The sequence below is a fragment of the Heptranchias perlo genome, chromosome 9 (assembly GCF_035084215.1).
Source record: "Heptranchias perlo isolate sHepPer1 chromosome 9, sHepPer1.hap1, whole genome shotgun sequence".
Taxonomy (NCBI): domain Eukaryota; kingdom Metazoa; phylum Chordata; class Chondrichthyes; order Hexanchiformes; family Hexanchidae; genus Heptranchias; species Heptranchias perlo.
In genome coordinates this window covers 34,043,669-34,063,772 of record NC_090333.1, presented here as the reverse complement: position 1 = coordinate 34,063,772, position 20,104 = coordinate 34,043,669, and the positions used below count along the sequence as shown (strand labels likewise).

The window sequence follows — 20,104 nt, the reverse complement described above, 5'->3', positions numbered from 1 at the left end:
CCAGGGGACCAACGTTTACTTTGGCTACTCTCTTCCTTTTTACATACTTGTAGAAGCTCTCATAATCCATTTTTATACTTCTTGCGAGTTTACTTTCATATTCTATTTTCTCCCTTTTAACAATTTTTTGTTCATCCTTTGCTGGTTTCTAAAACTTTCCCAATCCTCGGGCTTAATATTTTTCTTGGCAACATTATAGGCCTCTTCTTTTAATCTGATACTATCCTTAACTTCTTTAGTTAGCCACGGGTGGATCACTTTTCCCGTGGAGCTTTTATTTCTCAATGGAATGTATATTTGTTTAAATGTTTGCCATTGTTTTTCGAATCACATACCCTTCAATTTAATTTCCCAATCTACCTTAGCCAACTCCCCCTCACACCTATATAATTGGCTTTATTTAAGTTTAAGGCTCTAGTTTTGGACTTAAGTACGTCACTCTCAATGTGAAATTCTATCATATTATGATCACTCTTCCCCAGAGGATCCTTTACTGTTAGATTACTAATTAACCCTGTCTTTATTACACAAGATCTACAATAGCCAGTTCCATGATGTATTGCTCCAGGAAACAGTCTCAAATGCATTCCATGAACTCGTCCTCCAAACTACCTTTGCCAATTTGATTTGCCCAGTCTACATGAAGATTAAAGTCCCCCATGATGACTGCATTACCTTTGTTATAAGCTCCTATTATTTCATGATTAATACTCTGTCCAACGGTATAGCTACTATTAAGGGGCCTATAAACTACTCCCACCAGTGTTTTCTGCCCCTTGTTATTTCTTATTACCACCCATACTGATTCTACTTCCAAATCTTCCGTGCTAAGCTATGTAGTATACTCTCCATGGCAGAACTGAAATCTGAACACAGTACTCTGGGTCTAACCACTGCCTTGTTAAAGATCACCATAGCCTCTTTGCTCTGATACTATATGACCCTGTTTATAAAAACCAAAATTCTATTTGTCATTTTTTATGGCTTCATTTACCTGCACGCAGACATTTAAAGAGTTATATGTTTACACCACTGTCCTTTTTCACCATTCAGCATCTTCACCTGGAGTGTTTCCACCCATTCCTTGTTTTTTTTAAATCGCAAATTGCTATACCACACATTTCTCTGCATTAAATTGCATCTGATACCAGTCTGCCCATTCCATAACATGTTCCAGATGCCCAAGTCCAAATCATCTATATACACAGAGAACAAAAGTGGATCTGGCATTGACCCTTGACGTACACCACTTTCAACCCTTCTCTGATCAGGATCTATTAACTATAACCCTTTGTTTCTTGTCTGTCAACCAAATTACTATCCATGCTGCTATATTTCCTCATACTATACACCTGTATTTTTTTTAAACAAGCCTCTGTATGGAAGTTTATCAATTGCTTCGGAAAATCGAGACACACGACATTCACTTCATTCTCTTTATATAGAGAATTAGTCACTTCTTCAAAAAACTACTTACAATTCTCCAGTTTAATAAACTCCACCAAATTTGTCAAACTGCTTAATACGAGTTACTTTTTCAAACAGTTTTGTGAAAGTCAACTATGTTAATTGTATAATTTATATCAATGAGTGTTAATTGCATTCAGGCGGCAGGTATCAATTGGGAATTCTCTTGTATCCTTTATGTAGGAGAGCTTAGCTAGGGTGTGGTGTGTGTAAGGGGAATCTCTATGGATAAAGGCTTGGAAACAACTAAAGACCAGGCTCCAGTATTCTATCCTTCACCACATGGCTATCAAATTTTAACAAACTGTCATGCTATTTATTAAAATTTTAGATCTTATTTTCAGTTTAGGATCTCAATACCCGAGTCAGCTCCGCTAAATAGTGTGAGGCAAATGAATTAGTACCAGTCATTAATCTGAAGCAAGAGTAATAACAGAAAATGCTGGAAATACTCAGCAGGTCAGGCAACATCTGTGAATCTGATGCAATTTATTAATCTGGTTACTCCAATTTATGCACATTACTTCTGGCCTCCTTACATTCAGTATGAAAAAATGTCCCAAGTCAGATCCTTCAGGTCATAAGTACTCATGCCATAAAACATATTTCAAACAGATCAGCAGATGGAATAAAAGCAAAATACATTGAAGTAAATAAAAGTTCTTTGAAACACTTGGATTTTTAAAATGGTGATGGTGAGATTGCCTTCTTAATATACTAGTATTTACATCAGCGTGCAAATAACTACCTCTGGTTAATCTCTGAAAAAAGTAGAAAGGAAACAAAAAAGAGGGGTCAGATTGAATTAAAAATAGAGATTAAGCATAGATAGCATTGCTGGTAGAGAGAGACAATTTTGCCCATGAGCAATGCCACAGGAGAATATTCATGAAGCTAATAATTACACATATACACATACATATGCATATGCATAGGGTTCGCCTTTACTTAATATTTCCATTAGATTGTGACAACTATATGGTAATTAAAAAACTGTTGGCTTGTAGTCAGTTTGTTTCACATATTGTTTGACCGAGAAACGGCAAATATGATGAATTTTAATAGCTACTTGTCTTTTTTTTAAAACAGAGAGAAGAAAGCTCTTTCAATAAGGTGCTCAATTCTCATTTACAGGGCGTGAGTTTAAATGCTACTCTTGATTCATAATAATTCAAGGGACATTTTGTTAAATCTCAGCTGTGCTCCTAAATCAGAGAAATATGCACTTGGGAGAAGGAAAGAAAAACAGAGGGAAAAACTATTAGGACTAGTCCTTCGTCACACAAGTGAATCTCCTGTTGTATTATTAAAGATCAGCACTGAAAATAGACACAAAAAGTTTGAGACCTTTTGAAATTTTTGAATGGCCTAGGAGAAATTTCGGGTAGATTCACATTAAGAAGTTGCTACTAAGCTTACAAGGGTTAAATCCCCACCACACACCAGCTGGAGGGAAAGAGTATTTGACCCAGCAGTTGGGACTAGATGAATTAGCTGTCAAGGATCATGTTTCTCGCACACCATATCAGTTTGAGATGGGATTCATTAATACATTCGAGTGATATTTACTCAATATGTTCAGATGGTCTCATTCTTTTGATGGGGAGGGTAGGTGCCGGGGACCCACGCCTAGAACTGTAGTAGAGGGTAAATTGGTCAATCCTTGACACAGAGGGCTGGGGAGCATCAGATATCAAGTCTTTGGCTTCCTGTTGAATTGAAAAAAAGCTCAGTCTACAGAAATTTGGTGTGGAAAACAGAAGGAGGGAGATAGCCCTCTTCCAAATATTGGGACGACTAGTTTCAGAGATTTTGCTAGTATGTAAAGTGAATTTAACCAACTTTGTTATTTTCAATGTTACAAGGAGCATTGCGAAATGGAATAAAATTTACCGAAAATTGTATTCTGTTTGTTCAAATATAAAATGTAAAATAAACCAAATTTTTGTTTTACAAGTGGCCTTGCCGCATTAGAAGGCTGATCAGTCTGTCCTCTGGAAAATAGGATAAAAAGACATTGGGACACATGGGAAATTACAGCAACCAGTACATATAAAGAGGGATTTCATGGGATCACACTATAGAATGACTAGATATTGGGCAATAAAAGTAAACTCTTGATCATAGGGGATGAGGGGTCCACCTATGGGAGGAGTTGATGATGCTGCACCTGTGAGAATTCCTAGTGCAAACCCAAAATTTGTAAGGGAGGTTTCAAGATAATCCCATCCTTCTATCAAAACAGTAAGCATGGTGTCATTTTTTGGCAAAGGGGAGGGATGAGTGCATGGGAGATTAAGCATAAAAAAAAGAAAGAAGGGATGATACTAATTGTGCACTCGATTAGCACACTGTCCTCATATCTCTTGGGTTTCAGTTTCGAATTAGGCCTCTCAACTCCTTAAAGTTTCAATCAGCATCTTAATGTCAGCACCTGCTTTACACAAAGTGCTGCACCCAGTTTCACTGTGATGAAACAAGGCTTCTACTTTGATTATTTTTAAATGTAAATCAATGCTTTGGAACACTATGGTACACGGACTTTGAAAATTAATACATTCAGTCCAAAATAAAAGGAGGGGGGAAAAATTTGGATCCATTTGCAAATTTCAAGTCTAAGATACATAGCTTTGGCAACACTCTTCTATTTTCCCTTAATCCCAATAGACTCACTGCAGACTTATCAGATTTGAAAACAAAACATATTTTTCAGTTTTATTTAACTTAGTCAGGCTCTTCTAACCTGGACATCTGTTTAAAATCAAGTGGAGCACGAGACAAGACTCAGTAGTCCATCTTTACACTCGTCCAGTTACAAAAAACTTACACTGATTGGCTATTATTGGCACATATGAGACATACAGTGGCAGGCGAGGCTCTGCAATATTCAGGGGGAATTTGTAAAAGGCAGTTAACACAAAATTCCTGTCTGAACTGAGTAGCACTTCAAGGGTGTGATTTCAATCAAGGCTCATGGGATGAAATTCTCCTCTCTCTACCAGCAGTAAAGATCCCAAGGTACATGAGCTTAGGCAGTTGCAGCCTATGCTTTACAAGCATTGGTCCAAATCCTGAAGCTGTTCCAAATTTAGGACAAATTTGTGATCTCTCAGAGGCCACAACACTTTGGGATATGGAAATGGTAGTATTTGACTTGGGCAGAGTAGAGGAAGCTTCTGAATCTGACCATTTTATACACGATTTAGGACTGATTGATGCTGACTGTTTTTAAAAGTGGGAAAGTGTCCTTTTTCTGGCATTAGCAACTCCCCTCAAAAAGGAACAAACATGAACCATTATTTGAAGTGAAAAGGAAAAGATATTTTAAATGATTAGAAGTAGCAAAATTCATTGTGTGTAATGCTTGTGTAAGAGATATGGGCAAACAGTCTGGGTGTTTTCATTACAAAAACATACAAATAGCTCAAAACTGAAAGTGAGGGAAGTGAAAAAATCAAAATTTAAAAATATAAAACAGGATACAATGTTACAAAATAACTGAAGCTTTAAAAATATTTATCCCAACTATGCAATGCATTCTGGTGCAAAAAACAAAGAATCTGTACTTTTACAGGGTATCAAAGGGAATATAAAATGGAGATATAGCCCAGTCATTGAAATGTGGCAAAAGTCCTTTTGTTGTATAAAATGGGATCGTTAGACATGAACTGCAGCGTGCGACATTGACAAGTGGGACCAATTCAAAATGTGCAGACATAAAAATTACAGTAACCTGTATCCTTCTACTCAGTTTTGAAAAGGTCAGCCTTTCATTATCTTTCCATATTCACCAACGCTAGTTTGACTGATCTCGGTATAATGGCATAGTGCCCAACATTCTCTATAATACAAGCTACTGAACACTGCATTACCCTTCAACTGCTATAACAAGCCTAAATATTTCCAGCATACACAATTATTTTAGTTGAAGATACACCCTCGGTACAAAAGATCATTAGATGTCAGTTGCTTTTTTCACAACTGATAATCTGAAAAACAATACTACTCATCACAGCATAATTTTAAAAATCTTATCGACATCTTATGAAGCACACATCTTTTCAGTAACAGTTGCACTAGCAAGAATTATTTTTTGGGATGCAGACGCACAATAATCATAGTTAAATTATATCTGTGACAAGGGACTCCAGCTTTGACAGGATTATAGCAGAATAGAGTATAAAAGACTGTACCTTTTGGAACGTCGAAGCATGCTTGTGTCCAGCATAGAGAAATTGGAGAGCAAAGTCCAAAAGGAGTCAGACATGATCCTTTATACTTGTCATGGCTGCAGAATACGGTACTCGCTAACCACTAAGAGCTCAGCTATTCCCTCTAGACTACTAGGTTATTCCATTAAGGTTAGTCAGAAAGGCGGAATGCCAGTGCTGTATGCTCTGCTGTCCATTGATTATGCCTGCTTCCTTATGCGTGTGCAGGTGATGGAAATTCAAGCTGGACTGACTAGTTTCATAAGCTCACTGCAGTGCAAGGAAGTCATTCAAGACCAGAGGATCAATTGCTGCTATATTAACCATTCAACTTTTTTTTTTAGTCTAACCTGCTTTCTAAAATCAGTTGATGTTCATGTGCTCTTACTGATCTGTAGAATGCAATATGCAACTAATTCTTAACACCCTTCTTATACAATTTGCATTAACCTCGAGTAATATAAAGTACGACAGCATGAATTCATTAAAGTGGGACTGCTCTAAAATATTTTTCCTTCTAGTTTTGAGGTTTGAGGATAATGAAAGCATGTATAAAAATTACTGTATAATTCAAATAGACACTGTTTACTTTACACAGCTGTTGTGTGTGGTCCTGAGGAAATGTATTTAATAATAAGGTGCTTATAAAGGAAAGTATCCCATATGCCTTTTTAAGCAGAGGCACAGAACATAAGAGCAGCGAGTTTATGCTAGAACTGTATAAAACATTGGTTAGGCCACAGCTTGAGTACTGCGTACAGTTCTGGTCACCACATTATAGGAAAGATGTGATTGCACAAGAGAGTGCAGAGGAGATTTACGAAGATGTTGCCAGGGCTGGAGAATTTTAGCTATGAGAAAAGATTGGATAGGCTGGGGTTGTTTTCTTTGGAACAAAGGAGGCTGAGGGGAGATTTAATTGAGGTATTTAAAATTATGATGGGACTAGATAAAAAGGATAGGGAGGACCTATTTCCCTCAGCAGAGGGTCAGTGACCAGGGGACATAGATTTAAAGTAATTAGTAGAAGGATTAGACGGGAGCTGAGGAGAATTTTTTTCACCCAGAGGGTGGTGGGGGTCTGGAACTCACTGCCTGAAAGGGTGATAGAGACAGAAACCCTCAACTCATTTAGAAAGAACTTGGATGTGCACTTGAAGTGCTGTAACCTACAGGGCTACAGACCAACTGCTGGAAAGTGGGATTAAGCTCGATAGCTCTTTTTCGGCCGGCGCGGACACGATGGGCCAAATGGCCTCCTTCTGTAACTTTCTATGATTCCATGATAAACTTATGAAATCTGATTTTTGAAAATAATTTCAAACACACTGTAGTTAGACAACATTCACAGCATTTTAACAGATGCACTGTACCGAGCAAAATGTAAACATTGGAAGTGGAGGAAGTCGTGCACAGGATTGCATAACATCACGAGGAAACTACCCCTTGGGTACAGAATTTCCACTGCAGTTTTAAAAACACAGAAGTTGTATATCTACCTGCTACTCTACATCATTTTCTGTTAATGCTGAACATCAGAAGGTATACCTAGACAAACATATCAAATCATAGAATAATTCCTTATTCTCTGTTTTCAGGGGGAGCAAAAATCAACTTCAAAGTATAAAAGAGGAATGTTTTAACCATAATGGGCTGAAAATGCTTGGCATACGAGGGCGATAACGTGCTGAGTCCCACGTAGTGTCAAATTTCTGGTAACATCAGTAGAATTGTAGTAGCATTACACGGCATTTAGGTTGTACCATAATCCTGTATTCTTTGTAGTTTTTGTTTGTGCAACAGTCGACAGCTCAGGGCTGTGTATTTTCAGAGCTAAAAGGTGCACAATATGCCTCTAGCCAGTTGCACTAAACTCAATTAGAACAGCCAATTATGTACACATTCAGTCCAAATGACAAAGTAAAACAAACCCTTTGTGAATCAGCAGAAAGGTTACAAATACAGCAGCATACAAGAACCACTGTCTCTAATGGATTTTAATACACCAGACAAAGACTACTGTATCAAGATACTACATGAAAATGGTCGATCCCATCATAGCTTGCCAGCTGCGATAAGCAAGTGCTTTTACATCAGCTGAATGTTGGCTGGTAATACATGCTATTTAAAGCTGTAATGCCCCACAATTAAATCTGCTCCAAGTACAAGTAAGGCAGCAAAATCACAAAGATTGTCTTTCCAACTTCTGAGCTTGAAAAAAAAACCCTCTTCCCTCAAGAGAGTGGCAGTGGAAAGTATACAATCTGTGTACGTGTGGTGTCTACACCCTAGTTCCCAACGACAGCAGAAAGTGAAAACACAGCAGAAACAAAAAAAAACTTTGTGGATCTGAAAACAGCAAATCACAGAAACAGTAAACTTGCTTGTAACTTCTGCAGCCTAGTTGAGTCAGTGTTTCATAGATATGTTGAGTGTGAGAGCCTGCAGCCCCTGTTCGATTATTTAAGGGGGCTGCTCCTCAATTTCTGGCTCCACTTCAATCCAACGCACCTAATCTTTGGCCACCTGTTGCAGAGGGGAACGGGCAAGTTGGAGGACCTTCTTGTGGGTCTGCTCCTGGGCCTGGCCAAGGTGGCCATCTACAAGTCCAGGATGCACGTGCACGTGGCCCAGTTGGGGGCGGGGGGGTGGTTGGTCGCTCCGGCTGCCTGCCTTTCCTCCGTGGCCTTGTCTGCACCGGGTGCCCCTGGAGAAGGAGCATGTGGTGTCTGCCGGTACACTGGAGGCCTTTCGCGAGCAGTGGGCACCACAAGGACTGCAGTGTCTTGTGGATACCAGAAAATTTAGTTTATGATTCCCTTCGTTTTGTTTAAAGTTATTAAAGAAAACAAAACCATCGAGTAGGGTCTCCTCCCTGCAAAGCTGCTTCAATGAGATCAATTATGGGAAGCTTCCCAATGCTCTTCCATTGGAAACAGCAACGGAAGTGACTCCAATTGGGCCGGAGCGCTGCTCCAGAAATGCCTAGCCCCAGGAAACCACACTACATATCCTGGGGATGCAGATTTCCCTGGCAGGCAACATGGTTTAAGAACATAAGAAATAGGAGCAGGAGTAGGCCAATCGGCCCTTCGAGCCTGCTCCGCCATTCAATAAGATCATGGCTGATCTGATCCTAACCTCAAATCTAAATTCATGTCCAATTTCCTGCCCGCTCCCCGTAACCCCTAATTCCCTTGACTTCTAGGAAACTGTCTATTTCTGTCTTAAATTTATTCAATGATGTAGCTTCCACAGCTTCCTGGGGCAGCAAATTCCACAGACCTACCACCCTCTGAGTGAAGAAGTTTCTCCTCATCTCAGTTTTGAAAGAGCAGCCCCTTATTCTAAGATTATACTCCCTAGTTATTGCTAGGGGGATAGAATATAAAAACAGGGAGGTATTGCTGCAGTTATATAAGGTATTGGTGAGACCGCACCTGGAATACTGCATACAGTTTTGGTCTCCATACTTAAGAAAAGACATACTTGCTCTCGAGGCAGTACAAAGAAGGTTCACTCGGTTAATCCCGGGGATGAGGGGGCAGACATATGAGGAGAGGTTGAGTAGATTGGGACTCTACTCATTGGAGTTCAGAAGAATGAGAGGCGATCTTATTGAAACATATAAGATTGTGAAGGGGCTTGATCGGGTGGATGCAGTGAGGATGTTCCCAAGGATGGGTGAAACTAGAACTAGGGGGCATAATCTTAGACTAAGGGGCCGCTCTTTCAAAACTGAGATGAGGAGAAACTTCTTCACTCAAAGGGTGGTAGGTCTGTGGAATTTGCTGCCCCAGGAAGCTGTGGAAGCGACATCATTAAATAAATTTAAGACAGAAATAGACAGTTTCCTAGGAGTAAAGGGAATTAGGGGTTACGGGTTTGCCAGGGGTAGATAGTTTTGCACCTACTCTCAGGCCAATTTGAACCTCCTTATTTATAATGGCACTGCTCTGGGAAGCACATGAATATTTTTTACTTGAGGCTCTCATGATGGCGATGAAATCAATTTTTGTATATAAAAAGGGAGCATATTTGAACAATAAGTACTTCCCCTAAATTTTCCTTCCTCTTTAATACTCATGGGTACAATCTTATACAATTGGTCCTCAATTTCCTGTATCACATTTACCCAGAAATTACGCCGATCTTGCATGCAGGTGGAGCTGTGTAAATGAGCGGCAGAGTGTTTTGCAGGGCGAATCTCAGAATATGCGTAAGTGATTAAGGAAATTCATGCGTAGTGACATTTTGGTGTAAAACCAGGATAAATCAGTTATGTGTAAATTTCTTCAGAAAAAAGCAGTGCAATGCCACTCTTACGCCATACTCAGGTTGAAAAGTGCCAGGAGTTTCCGGGCCAATAAGTATGGTTCTGCAGCCAGGACTAATAACTTCTTTGAGCACCGTCAACCTATAAGTCGCCCTTGTTATAGAATCATAGAAGGTTGCAGCACAGAAGGAGGCTATTCGGCCCATCAAGTCTGTGCCGACTCTATGCAAGAGCAATCCAGCTAGTCCCACTCCCCCGCCCTATCCCCGTAGCCCTGCAAATTTTTTCCTTTCAAGTACTTATCCAGTTCCCTTTTGAAGGCCATGATTGAATCTGCCTCCACCACCCCCTCGGGCAGTGCATTCCAGATCCTAACCACTTGCTGTGTAAAAAAGTTTTCCTCATATCACCTTTGGTTTTTTTGCCAATCACCTTAAATCTCTGTCCTCTGGATCTTAGAATCATGGAAAGTTACAGCACAGAAGGAGGCCATTCAGCCCATTGCGTCAGTGCTAGCCAAAAAAGAGCTATCCAGCTTAATCCCACTTTCCAGCAGTTGGTCTGTAGCTGTCGGTTACGGCACTTCAAGTGCTCATCCAGGTACTTTTTAAATGAGTTGAGGGTTTCTGTATCTACCACCCTGTCAGGCAGTGTGTTCCAGACCCCCGCCACACTCTGGGTGAAAGAATTTCTCCTCAGCTCCCCTCTAATCCTTCTACCACTTACTTTAAATCTATGCCCCCTGGTTACTGGCCCCTCTGCTAAGGGAAAAAGGTCCTCCCCATCCAATCTATCAAGTCCCGTCATAATTTTATATACCTCAATTAAATCTCCCCTCAGCCTCCTTTGTTCCAAAGAAAACAACCCCCAGCCTATTCAATCTTTTCTCATAGCTAAAATTCTCCAGCCCAGGCAACAGCCTCGTAAATCTCCTCTGTACCCTCTCCAGTGCAATCGCATTTTTCCTGTAATGTAGTGACCAGAACTGTACACAGTACTCAAGCTGTGGCCGAACCAATGTTTTATTCAGTTCTTGTATAACCTCCGTCTTATATTCTATGCCTTGGCTAATAAAGGAAAGCATCCGCATTGTTGACCCTGCTGCCAATGGGAACAGTTTCTCTCTATCTAGAATCATAGAAGTTTACAACATGGAAACAGGCCCTTCGGCCCAACATGTCCATGTCGCCCTGTTTATACCACTAAGCTAGTCCCAGTTTCCTGCACTTGGCCCATATCCCTTCTATACCCATCTTACCCATGTAACTGTCCAAATGCTTTTTAAAAGACAAAATTGTACCCGCCTCTACTACTGCCTCTGGCAGCTCGTTCCAGACACTCACCACCCTTTGAGTGAAAAAATTGCCCCTCTGGACCCTTTTGTATCTCTCCCCTCTCACCTTAAATCTATGCCCCCTCGTTATAGACTCCCCTACCTTTGGGAAAAGATTTTGACTATCTACCTTATCTATGCCCCTCATTATTTTATAGACTTCTATAAGATCACCCCTAAACCTCCTACTCTCCAGGGAAAAAAGTCTCAGTCGATCCAACCTCTCCCAATAAGTCAAACCATCAAGTCCCGGTAGCATCCTAGTAAATCTTTTCTGCACTCTTTCTAGTTTAATAATATCCTTTCTATAATAGGGTGACCAGAACTGTACACAGTATTCCAAGTGTGGCCTAACTAATGTCTTGTACAACTTCAACAAGACATCCCAACTCCTGTATTCAATGTCTGGACCTTCATGATTTTGAATACCTCTATCAAATCTCCTCTCAACCTTCTCTGTTCCAAGGAGAACAACCCCAGCTTCTCCAGTCTATCCACATAACTGAAGTCCCTCATCCCTGGAATCATTCTAGTAAATCTCTTCTGCAACCTCTCTAAAGCTTTCACATCTTTCCTAAAGTGTAGTGCCCAGAACTGGACACAATACTCCAGTTGTGGCCAAATCAGTATTTTATAAAGGTTCATCATGACTTGCATACTTTTGTACTCTATGCCTCTATTTATAAAGCCCAGGATCTTGAATGCTTTTTTAACCACTTCTTAACCTAATCTGCCCTGCCAGCTTCAACTATTTATGCACATATACCCCCAGATCTCTATGTTCCTGTACCCCTTTTAGAATTGTGCCCTTTAGTTTATATTGCCTCTCCTCGTTCTTCCTACCAAAATGTATCACCTCACATTTATCTGCGTTAAATTTCATCTGCCACATGTCCACCCATGCCACCAGTCTGTCGATATCCTCTTGAAGTCTATCACTATCCTCCACACTGTTCACTACACTTCCAAGTTTTGTGTCATCTGAAAATTTGGACATTGTGACCTGTACACTTAAGTCCAAGTCATTAATATATATCAAGAAAAGCAGTGGTCCTAGTACCGACCCCTGGGGAACACCACTGAACATCTCCCTCCAGTTCGAAAAACAACCATTCTGTTTACTGTCACTTAGCCAATCCTGTATCCATGCTGCTAATGCACCTTTTACTCCATGGGCTTCAATCTTGATGACAAGCCTATTATGCGGCACTTTATCAAACGCCTTTTGAAAGTCCACGTACACACATCAACTACACTGCCCACATCTACCCTCATCAATAAACTTTATCAAGTTAGTTAAACATGATTTGCCTTTAACAAATCCGTGCTGGCTTTCCCTAATCAACCCACACTTGTCCAAGTGACTGCTAATTCTGCACCGGATTATCGTTTCAAAAAGTTTCCCACCACCGAGGTTAAACTGACTGGCCTGTACTTGCTGGGTTTATCCTTACACCCCTTTTTGAACAAGGGTGTAATATTCGCAATTCTCCAGTCCTCTGGCACCACTCCCATATCTAAGGATATGTGGAAGATTATGGCCAGTACCTCCGCAATTTCCACCCTTACTTCCCTCAGCAACCTAGGATGCATCCCAGCCGGACCAGGTAACTTATCTACTTTAAGTACAGCTAGCCTTTCCAGGACCTCCTCTATCAATTTTTAGCCCATCCAGTATCTCAACTACATCTACCTTTACTGAGAAGCTGGCAGCATCTTCTTCCTTGGTAAAGACAGGTGCAAAGTACTCATTTTGTACCTCAGCCATGCCCTCTGCCTCCATGAATAGATCTTCTTTTTGGTCCCTAATCGGCCCCACCCCGTTTACTGTTTACATGCCTATAGAAGATTGTTGGATTACCTTTTACATTGGCCACCAGTCTATTCTCATACTCTTCCTTTGCCCCACTTATTTCCTTTTTCACTTCCCTTCTGGACTTTCCATATTCAGCCTGGTTATCACTTTTGTTATCAACCTGACATCTGTCACACGCCCCTTTTTTCTGCTTCATCTTACTCTCTATCTATTGTGTTATCCAGGGAGCTCTGGCTTTAGTTGCCCTACCTTTCTCCCTCATGGGAATGTACCTAGACTGTACCCGAACCATCGCCTCCTTAAAGGCCGCCCATTGTTCGATTACAGTTTTGCCTGCCACTATTGGATTCCAATTTACCCAGGCCAGATCTGTTCTCATCCCACTGAAATTGGTCCTCCTTCAATTGAGTATTTTTACTTCAGAGTGGTCCATGTCCTTTTCCATTGCTATTCTAAACCTAATGATACTATGATTGCTGTTCCCTAAATGTTCCCCCACTGTCACTTGCTCCACTTGGCCCGCCTCATTCCCCAAAACCAAGACCAGCAATGCCTCCTTCCTCGTTGGGCTGGAAACGTACTGGTCAAGAAAGTTATCCTGGATACACTTAAAAAATTCTTCCCCCTCTTTGCCCCTTATATTATTACTATCCCAGTCTATATTCAGATAGTTGAAGTCCCCCATTATCACTACTCTATGGTTTTTGCACCTCTCTGTAATTTGCTTGCAAATGTGCTTCTCTATATCCTTTCCACTAGTTGGTGGCCTATAGAATACACCCAGTAATGTAATGGCACCGCTTTTGTTTCTTAACTCTAACTGAATAGATTCTGTCCTTGACCCCTCCAGGACATCCTTTCTCTTCAGCACTGCAACACTCCCCTTAATCAATACTGCCAGCCCCCCTTCTATTTGTGCCTGCAGCTCACCAACGTTGTTTACCACGCTTTATACGTTTACACACATGCACTGTAAACCGATCTTAGACTTTCTTGTACTCTCCCTCTTAGTCCAATCCCACCTAATACTGTACTATTTCTTATTCCAGTGTTATCTTTCTCTCCCAATCCTTTGTGCACCTTGTTTCTCCTTTCCAATGCTACATCCTGGTGCCCATCCCCTGCCAAATTAGTTTAAATAAACCCCACCCAGTCAACAACACTAGCGAACCTCCTCGTGAGGACATTGGTCCCAGCTCTGTTGAGGTGCAACCCGTCTAGCCTGTACAGGTCCCACCTCCCCCAGAACTGGTCCTAATGCCCCAGGAATCTAAAGCCCTCCCTCCTGCACCATCTCTCCAGCCACGCATTCATCTGCTCTATCCTCCAATTTCTATACTCGCTAGCGCATGGCACTAGGAGCAATCCAGAGATTACTACCTTTGAGGTCCTGCTTATTAGTCTCTTTCCTAACTCCTTAAAATCTGCCTGCAGGACCTCATCCCCCTTTCTACCTATATCGTTGGTACCAATGTGGACCACGACCTCCAGTTGTTCACCCTCCCCCACCAATGTTCTGCAGCTGCTCAGTGACATCCTCTATTCTGGCACCAGAGAGGCAACATACCATCCTGGAATCACGTCTGTGGCCGCAGAAACGCCTGTCTGTTCCCCTAACTACAGAATCCCCTATCACTATTGCTCTCCTGACCTTTCTCCTCCCCCCCCCCCCCCACTGTACAGCTGAGCCACCCATGATGCTACGGTCTTGGCTCTGGCTGCACTCCCCAGGAGGAACCCTCTCCCTCACAATAGTCAGAACTAAATAATGGTTAGAGAGTGAGATGCCCTCAGGGACTCCTGCATTACCTGCCTGATCCTCATCATCTGTCTGGCAGTCACCCAGTCCCTCTCTGCCTGCACTCTCAAGCTGTGGGGTGGCCACCTCCTGAAACGTGCTATCCAGGTAGCTCTCACCCTCGCGGATGCACTGCAATGACGCCAGATGTTGCACTCCGCTTGTTTTGCGATTTCTGCTTAAAAATATTGCTTGATTCTTCTTTTTAAACATCCAAATGTTTTCTTGACATCAAATTAAATATTTGTAGTATTGCTAAAATTCTGAAATGCTCTTCGTGCACAAGTTCAGCTGGCTGTAGATTGTGAGTTTGGTTTGAACCAATGACAACGCAAATTTTAGTTTTAAACATAGATCTCAAAATGACACTAAAAGGGTAAAAATATTTTGATGCAAGAGATTATTTTAAATACAAATTACTCTCAACTAGGTCAAATTAAAAAAAAAGTGCTTTTCTTTGGAAACTTGTCAGTTCAGGTGTCTATACTGAGCTACACAAAACTAAGTTATCACCAACTATTGGCCCTACACTAACCACCACCTCCATCATAAGTCATGAGCCTTAAATCTTTTCCCGTGCTGAATATAGATGAGAATTCGAGCCTGGAAACTTCAATATTGGCCAAATACTGAAGTTTCCCTGTTTCAATCACATTCAGAATAGAAAAGAAGTACTACTTAACATGGTTTCCTATGGAGGAACTTACTGGCAGTTCTGTAATTTACATTAACTGAATATATGGAGATCTGAAACGGGGAATGCCTGAGTGGGAAGAAAACCAAAGTGTGTTATATTGGAAGTATTTCACCCCTCTCTCTTTTTAAAACTATCAGCTTTTAAACCTGCTTAAATTAACCCTGGGAAAACTCTCAAAATCATATCTGATCCTCCGGGGTTGTTTCACACAATGGGATAAATATGACATTCATAGGGTGCCTGCACTTGTTGTTGGAATGTCAAGTTAATAGAGAGCATCATGGATGCTCAGTCCAGTAGTGCCACAACTTCAGCACTGACGTCACCACCGAATCTAAGTTTACCGTGTCTTGGCAGTAGTACATTGCGGGACGACTTCAGTGGCGAACTGAGCTGAGTGACTATTATAAAAGTATACTTAAAATGAAAATTACTCTGAACTCTCTGGAGCCACCCAACCCTGGGAAACCACATTGCAGGCTGGGAATTCAATTTTGGTAAGAATCATTTCAATCCACCAGCTTCTTTTAAATACAAATTAGAGGTGAGCAAGCAGCAGGCAGTTTGTGTCATTTAAAGAATTCTGTGAGTGCATGAAGGCAGTCAGGTCATGTAAATTTCTGACTCACTAGTGATCAAATAACTTGAATGAAGCAGCTTTAAATTGAGAGGAGTAGACTATTTTCTATCAAAAAACTTTTGTAGTGTTTTTTTTTAAATTAGTAACAAAAATGGTTTTGGAAATGTTTCGAGTGCAAAGACAAATTATACTTTGGACAGGTTGCTTGGATGATAAAACAGCTTAGCTGTCACCCCTTCATGTGGGCAGTAATCACCAGGCATTGTTCTGTGATTTTCAAATGCGAAGGATTCGAAAATTTCATTTCCACACCACCTGAGGAAGGAGGAAGCCTCCGAAAGCTTGTGGAATTTAAAATAAATTTGTTGGACTATAACTTGGTGTTGTAAAATTGTTTACAATTGTCAACCCCTTCATGTGGTTCAACAGTGGCTAGTGGCACAACAAAATCCCTGCTTCCCTCTGCATGTACAGGTGATGGAAATTCGAGCTAGGCTGGTTTTTTTGAAGAGACACACTACATTAACAACCCTTCAGTCTTTTGGCACACTTTCCACATCCAGGAATATTTCAAAAATTGTGGTTAGAGTCTACTATTTTTTCTCTGACTTCCTTCAGCATTCTAGGGTGCATACAATCTGAGCCCAATGCCTTTTCTACTTGGAGTTACACCAACTTTTTGAATACAATTTCCTTATCTATAATTATCCTGCATACTTGCTCCACTTCCTCCTCTTGTACCCTTTCATTCCAACGACAACACTCTTCTCTGAAAACCAACGCAAAGTAGTCATTTAGTCTCTGCACCAATGCTTCATCCTCCACCAGATTTCTTTACCTATTACTTTGCTTTTTGTGTTTATGCTTTACTTTTTCTCTTTACGTACCTGTCAATCTTTCTTCGGCCCCAATATTATCCCTATGTTCTAGTGCTGTAATGAAATCTTTGATTAACACTGTCACCCCTTCTTCCTTCTTTCTCACTTGATCGTTCCTGAATATTTTTTACTGTCCCTTCTGGATACATTCTAACTGGAGAGTTCAGCTCCAAGTCTTACCTTATCTTACACCATGTCTCTGTTAATACTATTACATGATGCCTCAAAGCAATTTGTGCCTCTATATCACCAATTTTGTTCATAATACTTTATGTATTTATGTACATACCACGCAAATTTGTCTGTCTAATTGGCAATCTAGCTCATTTTAATCCCTCCTCCTTCTGATCTGCTTTTTCTCATTTACGTTTCCAACAATTATCTCTTATGCATTCTTTTCTACTTCTGCATCTTAGTTTTTTCCTTCCCCCACAACAGTGGTTACCCTCCCAGTGAGACCATTGGTCACAGTCCTGTTCAGGTGAAGCCCATCCATCCCATGCAGGCCACTGCTGTCCCAGGACACTAAGGGAATGAAGGGCTATGGGGATAGGGCAGGAAAATGGAATTGAGGTCAAGATCAGCCATGATCTTATTGAATGGCGGAGCAGGCTCGAGGGACCGTATGGCCTACTCCTGCTCCAATTATTTTCTTATGCTCTAGAATTAGTCCCAATATCTCAGAAATCTTAACACTTTGCTCCTATATCTTCAGCCACACATTTAACTCCCTTATATTGCTATTCCTACACTGAAGCTTTACATGGCTTCAGTTCTATTTCTTCCCACATCATTGGTTCCAACATGAACCATGATTTGAGCATTTTTAAATAATTTATGAGACCTGCTCTGTATTATGTTTCTTTTAATGCATTTTTATGGCAAAGTATAAGTTACATTAAAAATTGAAGTTTCCCCAATTGCAGGTTCTTAAACATGCTGTGCCTGATGTGCATGAATGATGGTTAAATGACATGAAACTTTAAATTTTGTGACCCAAAGAAGAAGCTTTAAAGCAAATCACCTGCCTGTGCTCTAAATCTGGAACGAAGCATTGAATGAAAAAAATAACTTGGTTAATACCAGAATGTAAGGGCAACTATTTTCACTGAAAAATACTTCAAGCATATCCTAAACAGCCTACTAAAATATGTAGCACATATAAATAAAATGAAATCTAATGTTTATGTAGTTTCTGACTCCATCATACAAATTAATTACTTCCCACATTGATTGCTTTATCATACTATTTTCTACTTCGAGTTTCTGAGTATAAAACCATTAAAGTACAAGTACGTTATCGAATAATTTGGAACAAATTGAACATTGTACATCTGCAACTGCCCAAAGTCCAGACTTTGAAGAGCTGTATTTATTGCCCCCTTGTTTACAACTCCTTTGGGTACATCAGATAATCAGTCTGAAAATGTCACTGGCCAATCCAGTGACTGGTTCAGCCAACTGCTGGTAGAAGTACAAGCCAGATATTTATGTTTAATATTAAACAAAACAGTCTATATATATTTTTAATATAAACTGTTCTTCCCCACCCCTCATTCTCCAATGTCAGTCTTCTATGCCACAAGAGGAGGGGTGGGGCCAATTTCGGACCATAAAGGAGACCTACTCATGGAGGCAGAGGGGATGGCCGAGGTACTAAATGAGTACTTTGCATCTGTCTTTACCAAGGAAGAAGATGCTGCCACAGTCTCCGTAAAGGAAGATATAGTTGAGATACTGGATGAGCTAAAAATTGATAAAGAAGAGATACTTGAAAGGCTAGCTGTACTTAAAGTAGATAAGTCACTCAGTCCAGATGGGATGCATCCTAGGTTGCTGAGGGAAGTAAGGGTGGAAATTGCAGAGGTACTGGCCATAATCTTTCAAACATCCCTAGATATGGGGGTGGTGCCAGAGGACTGGAGAATTGCAAATGTTACACCCTTGTTCAAAAAAGGTGTGTAAGGATAAACCCAGCAACTATAGGCCAGTCAGTTTAACCTCAGTGTTGGGGAAACTTTTAGAATCAATAATCTGGGACAAAATTAGCAGTCACTTGGACGAGGGTGGATTGATTAGGAAAAGCCAGCACAGATTTGTTAAAGGCAAATCATGTTTAACGAACCTGATAGAGTTCTTTGATGAGGTCACAGAGAGGGTAGATAAGGGCAATGCAGTTGATGTGGAGTATATGGATTTACAAAAGGCGTTTCATAAAGTGCTCCATGGTAGGCTTATCATCAAGATTGCGGCCCATGGAATAAAGGGGGCAGTAGCAACATGGATACAGAATTGGCTAAGTGAGAGGAAACAGAGAGTAGTGGTGAACGGTTGTTTTTCGGACTGGAGGGAGGTGTACAGTGGTGTTCCCCATGGGTCAGTGCTGGGACCACTGCTTTTCTTGATATATATTAATGATTTGGCTTGGTATACAAGGCACAATTTCAAAATTTTCAGATGACACACAACTTGGAAGTGTAGTGAACAGTGAGAAGGATAGTAATAGACTTCAAGAGGATATGGACAGGCTGGTGGCATGGGCGGACACGTGCCAGATGAAATTTAATGCGGAAAAATGTGAAGTGATACATTTTGGTAGGGAGAACAAGGAGAGGTAATATAAACTGGAGGGCACAACTCTAAAAGGGGTACAGGAACAGAGAGATCTGGGGGTAAATGTGCACAAATCATTGATGGTGGCAGGGCAGGTTGAAAAAGCGGTTAAAAAATCATACGAGATCCTGGGCTTTATAAATAGAGGCATAGAGTACAAAAGTATGGATGAATCTTTATAAAATACTGGTTCAGCCACAACTGGAGTATTGTGTCTGGGCACCGCACTTTAGGAAAGATGTGAAGGCCTTAGAGAGGGTGCAGAAAAGAGTTTAATTAGTTTCTATCCATATATTTCTTGACTATTTTGCATCTGTGAAAGTTGGGGAAAAAAGGTCACCATAAATTTCATTTAATTAGTCGTTTCACACAAGATGGGAATTGTTGCTGTTTATTAATTAGAACCTTGTTCTGATCCAAATAATTGTTGCAAGT

General features: G+C 40.7%; 1 protein-coding gene across 4 annotated transcripts in view; it reads right to left on the bottom strand.

Annotated features, from left to right (window-relative positions):
* The window catches only part of mast2 (microtubule associated serine/threonine kinase 2), a 464,493-nt gene that overhangs the window by 170,053 nt on the left and 274,336 nt on the right, over positions 1 to 20,104 (bottom strand). The window contains exon 1 of one of the 4 annotated variants that reach the window (XM_067990161.1): positions 5,661 to 5,749. The exons of the other annotated variants lie outside the window; for them this stretch is intronic. Within the exon in view, the coding sequence (XP_067846262.1) occupies positions 5,661 to 5,734 (74 nt within the window). The 5' untranslated portion in view covers positions 5,735 to 5,749. Of the gene's footprint in view, positions 1 to 5,660; positions 5,750 to 20,104 lie in introns of those variants that run through there. 4 annotated transcript variants of the gene reach the window in all.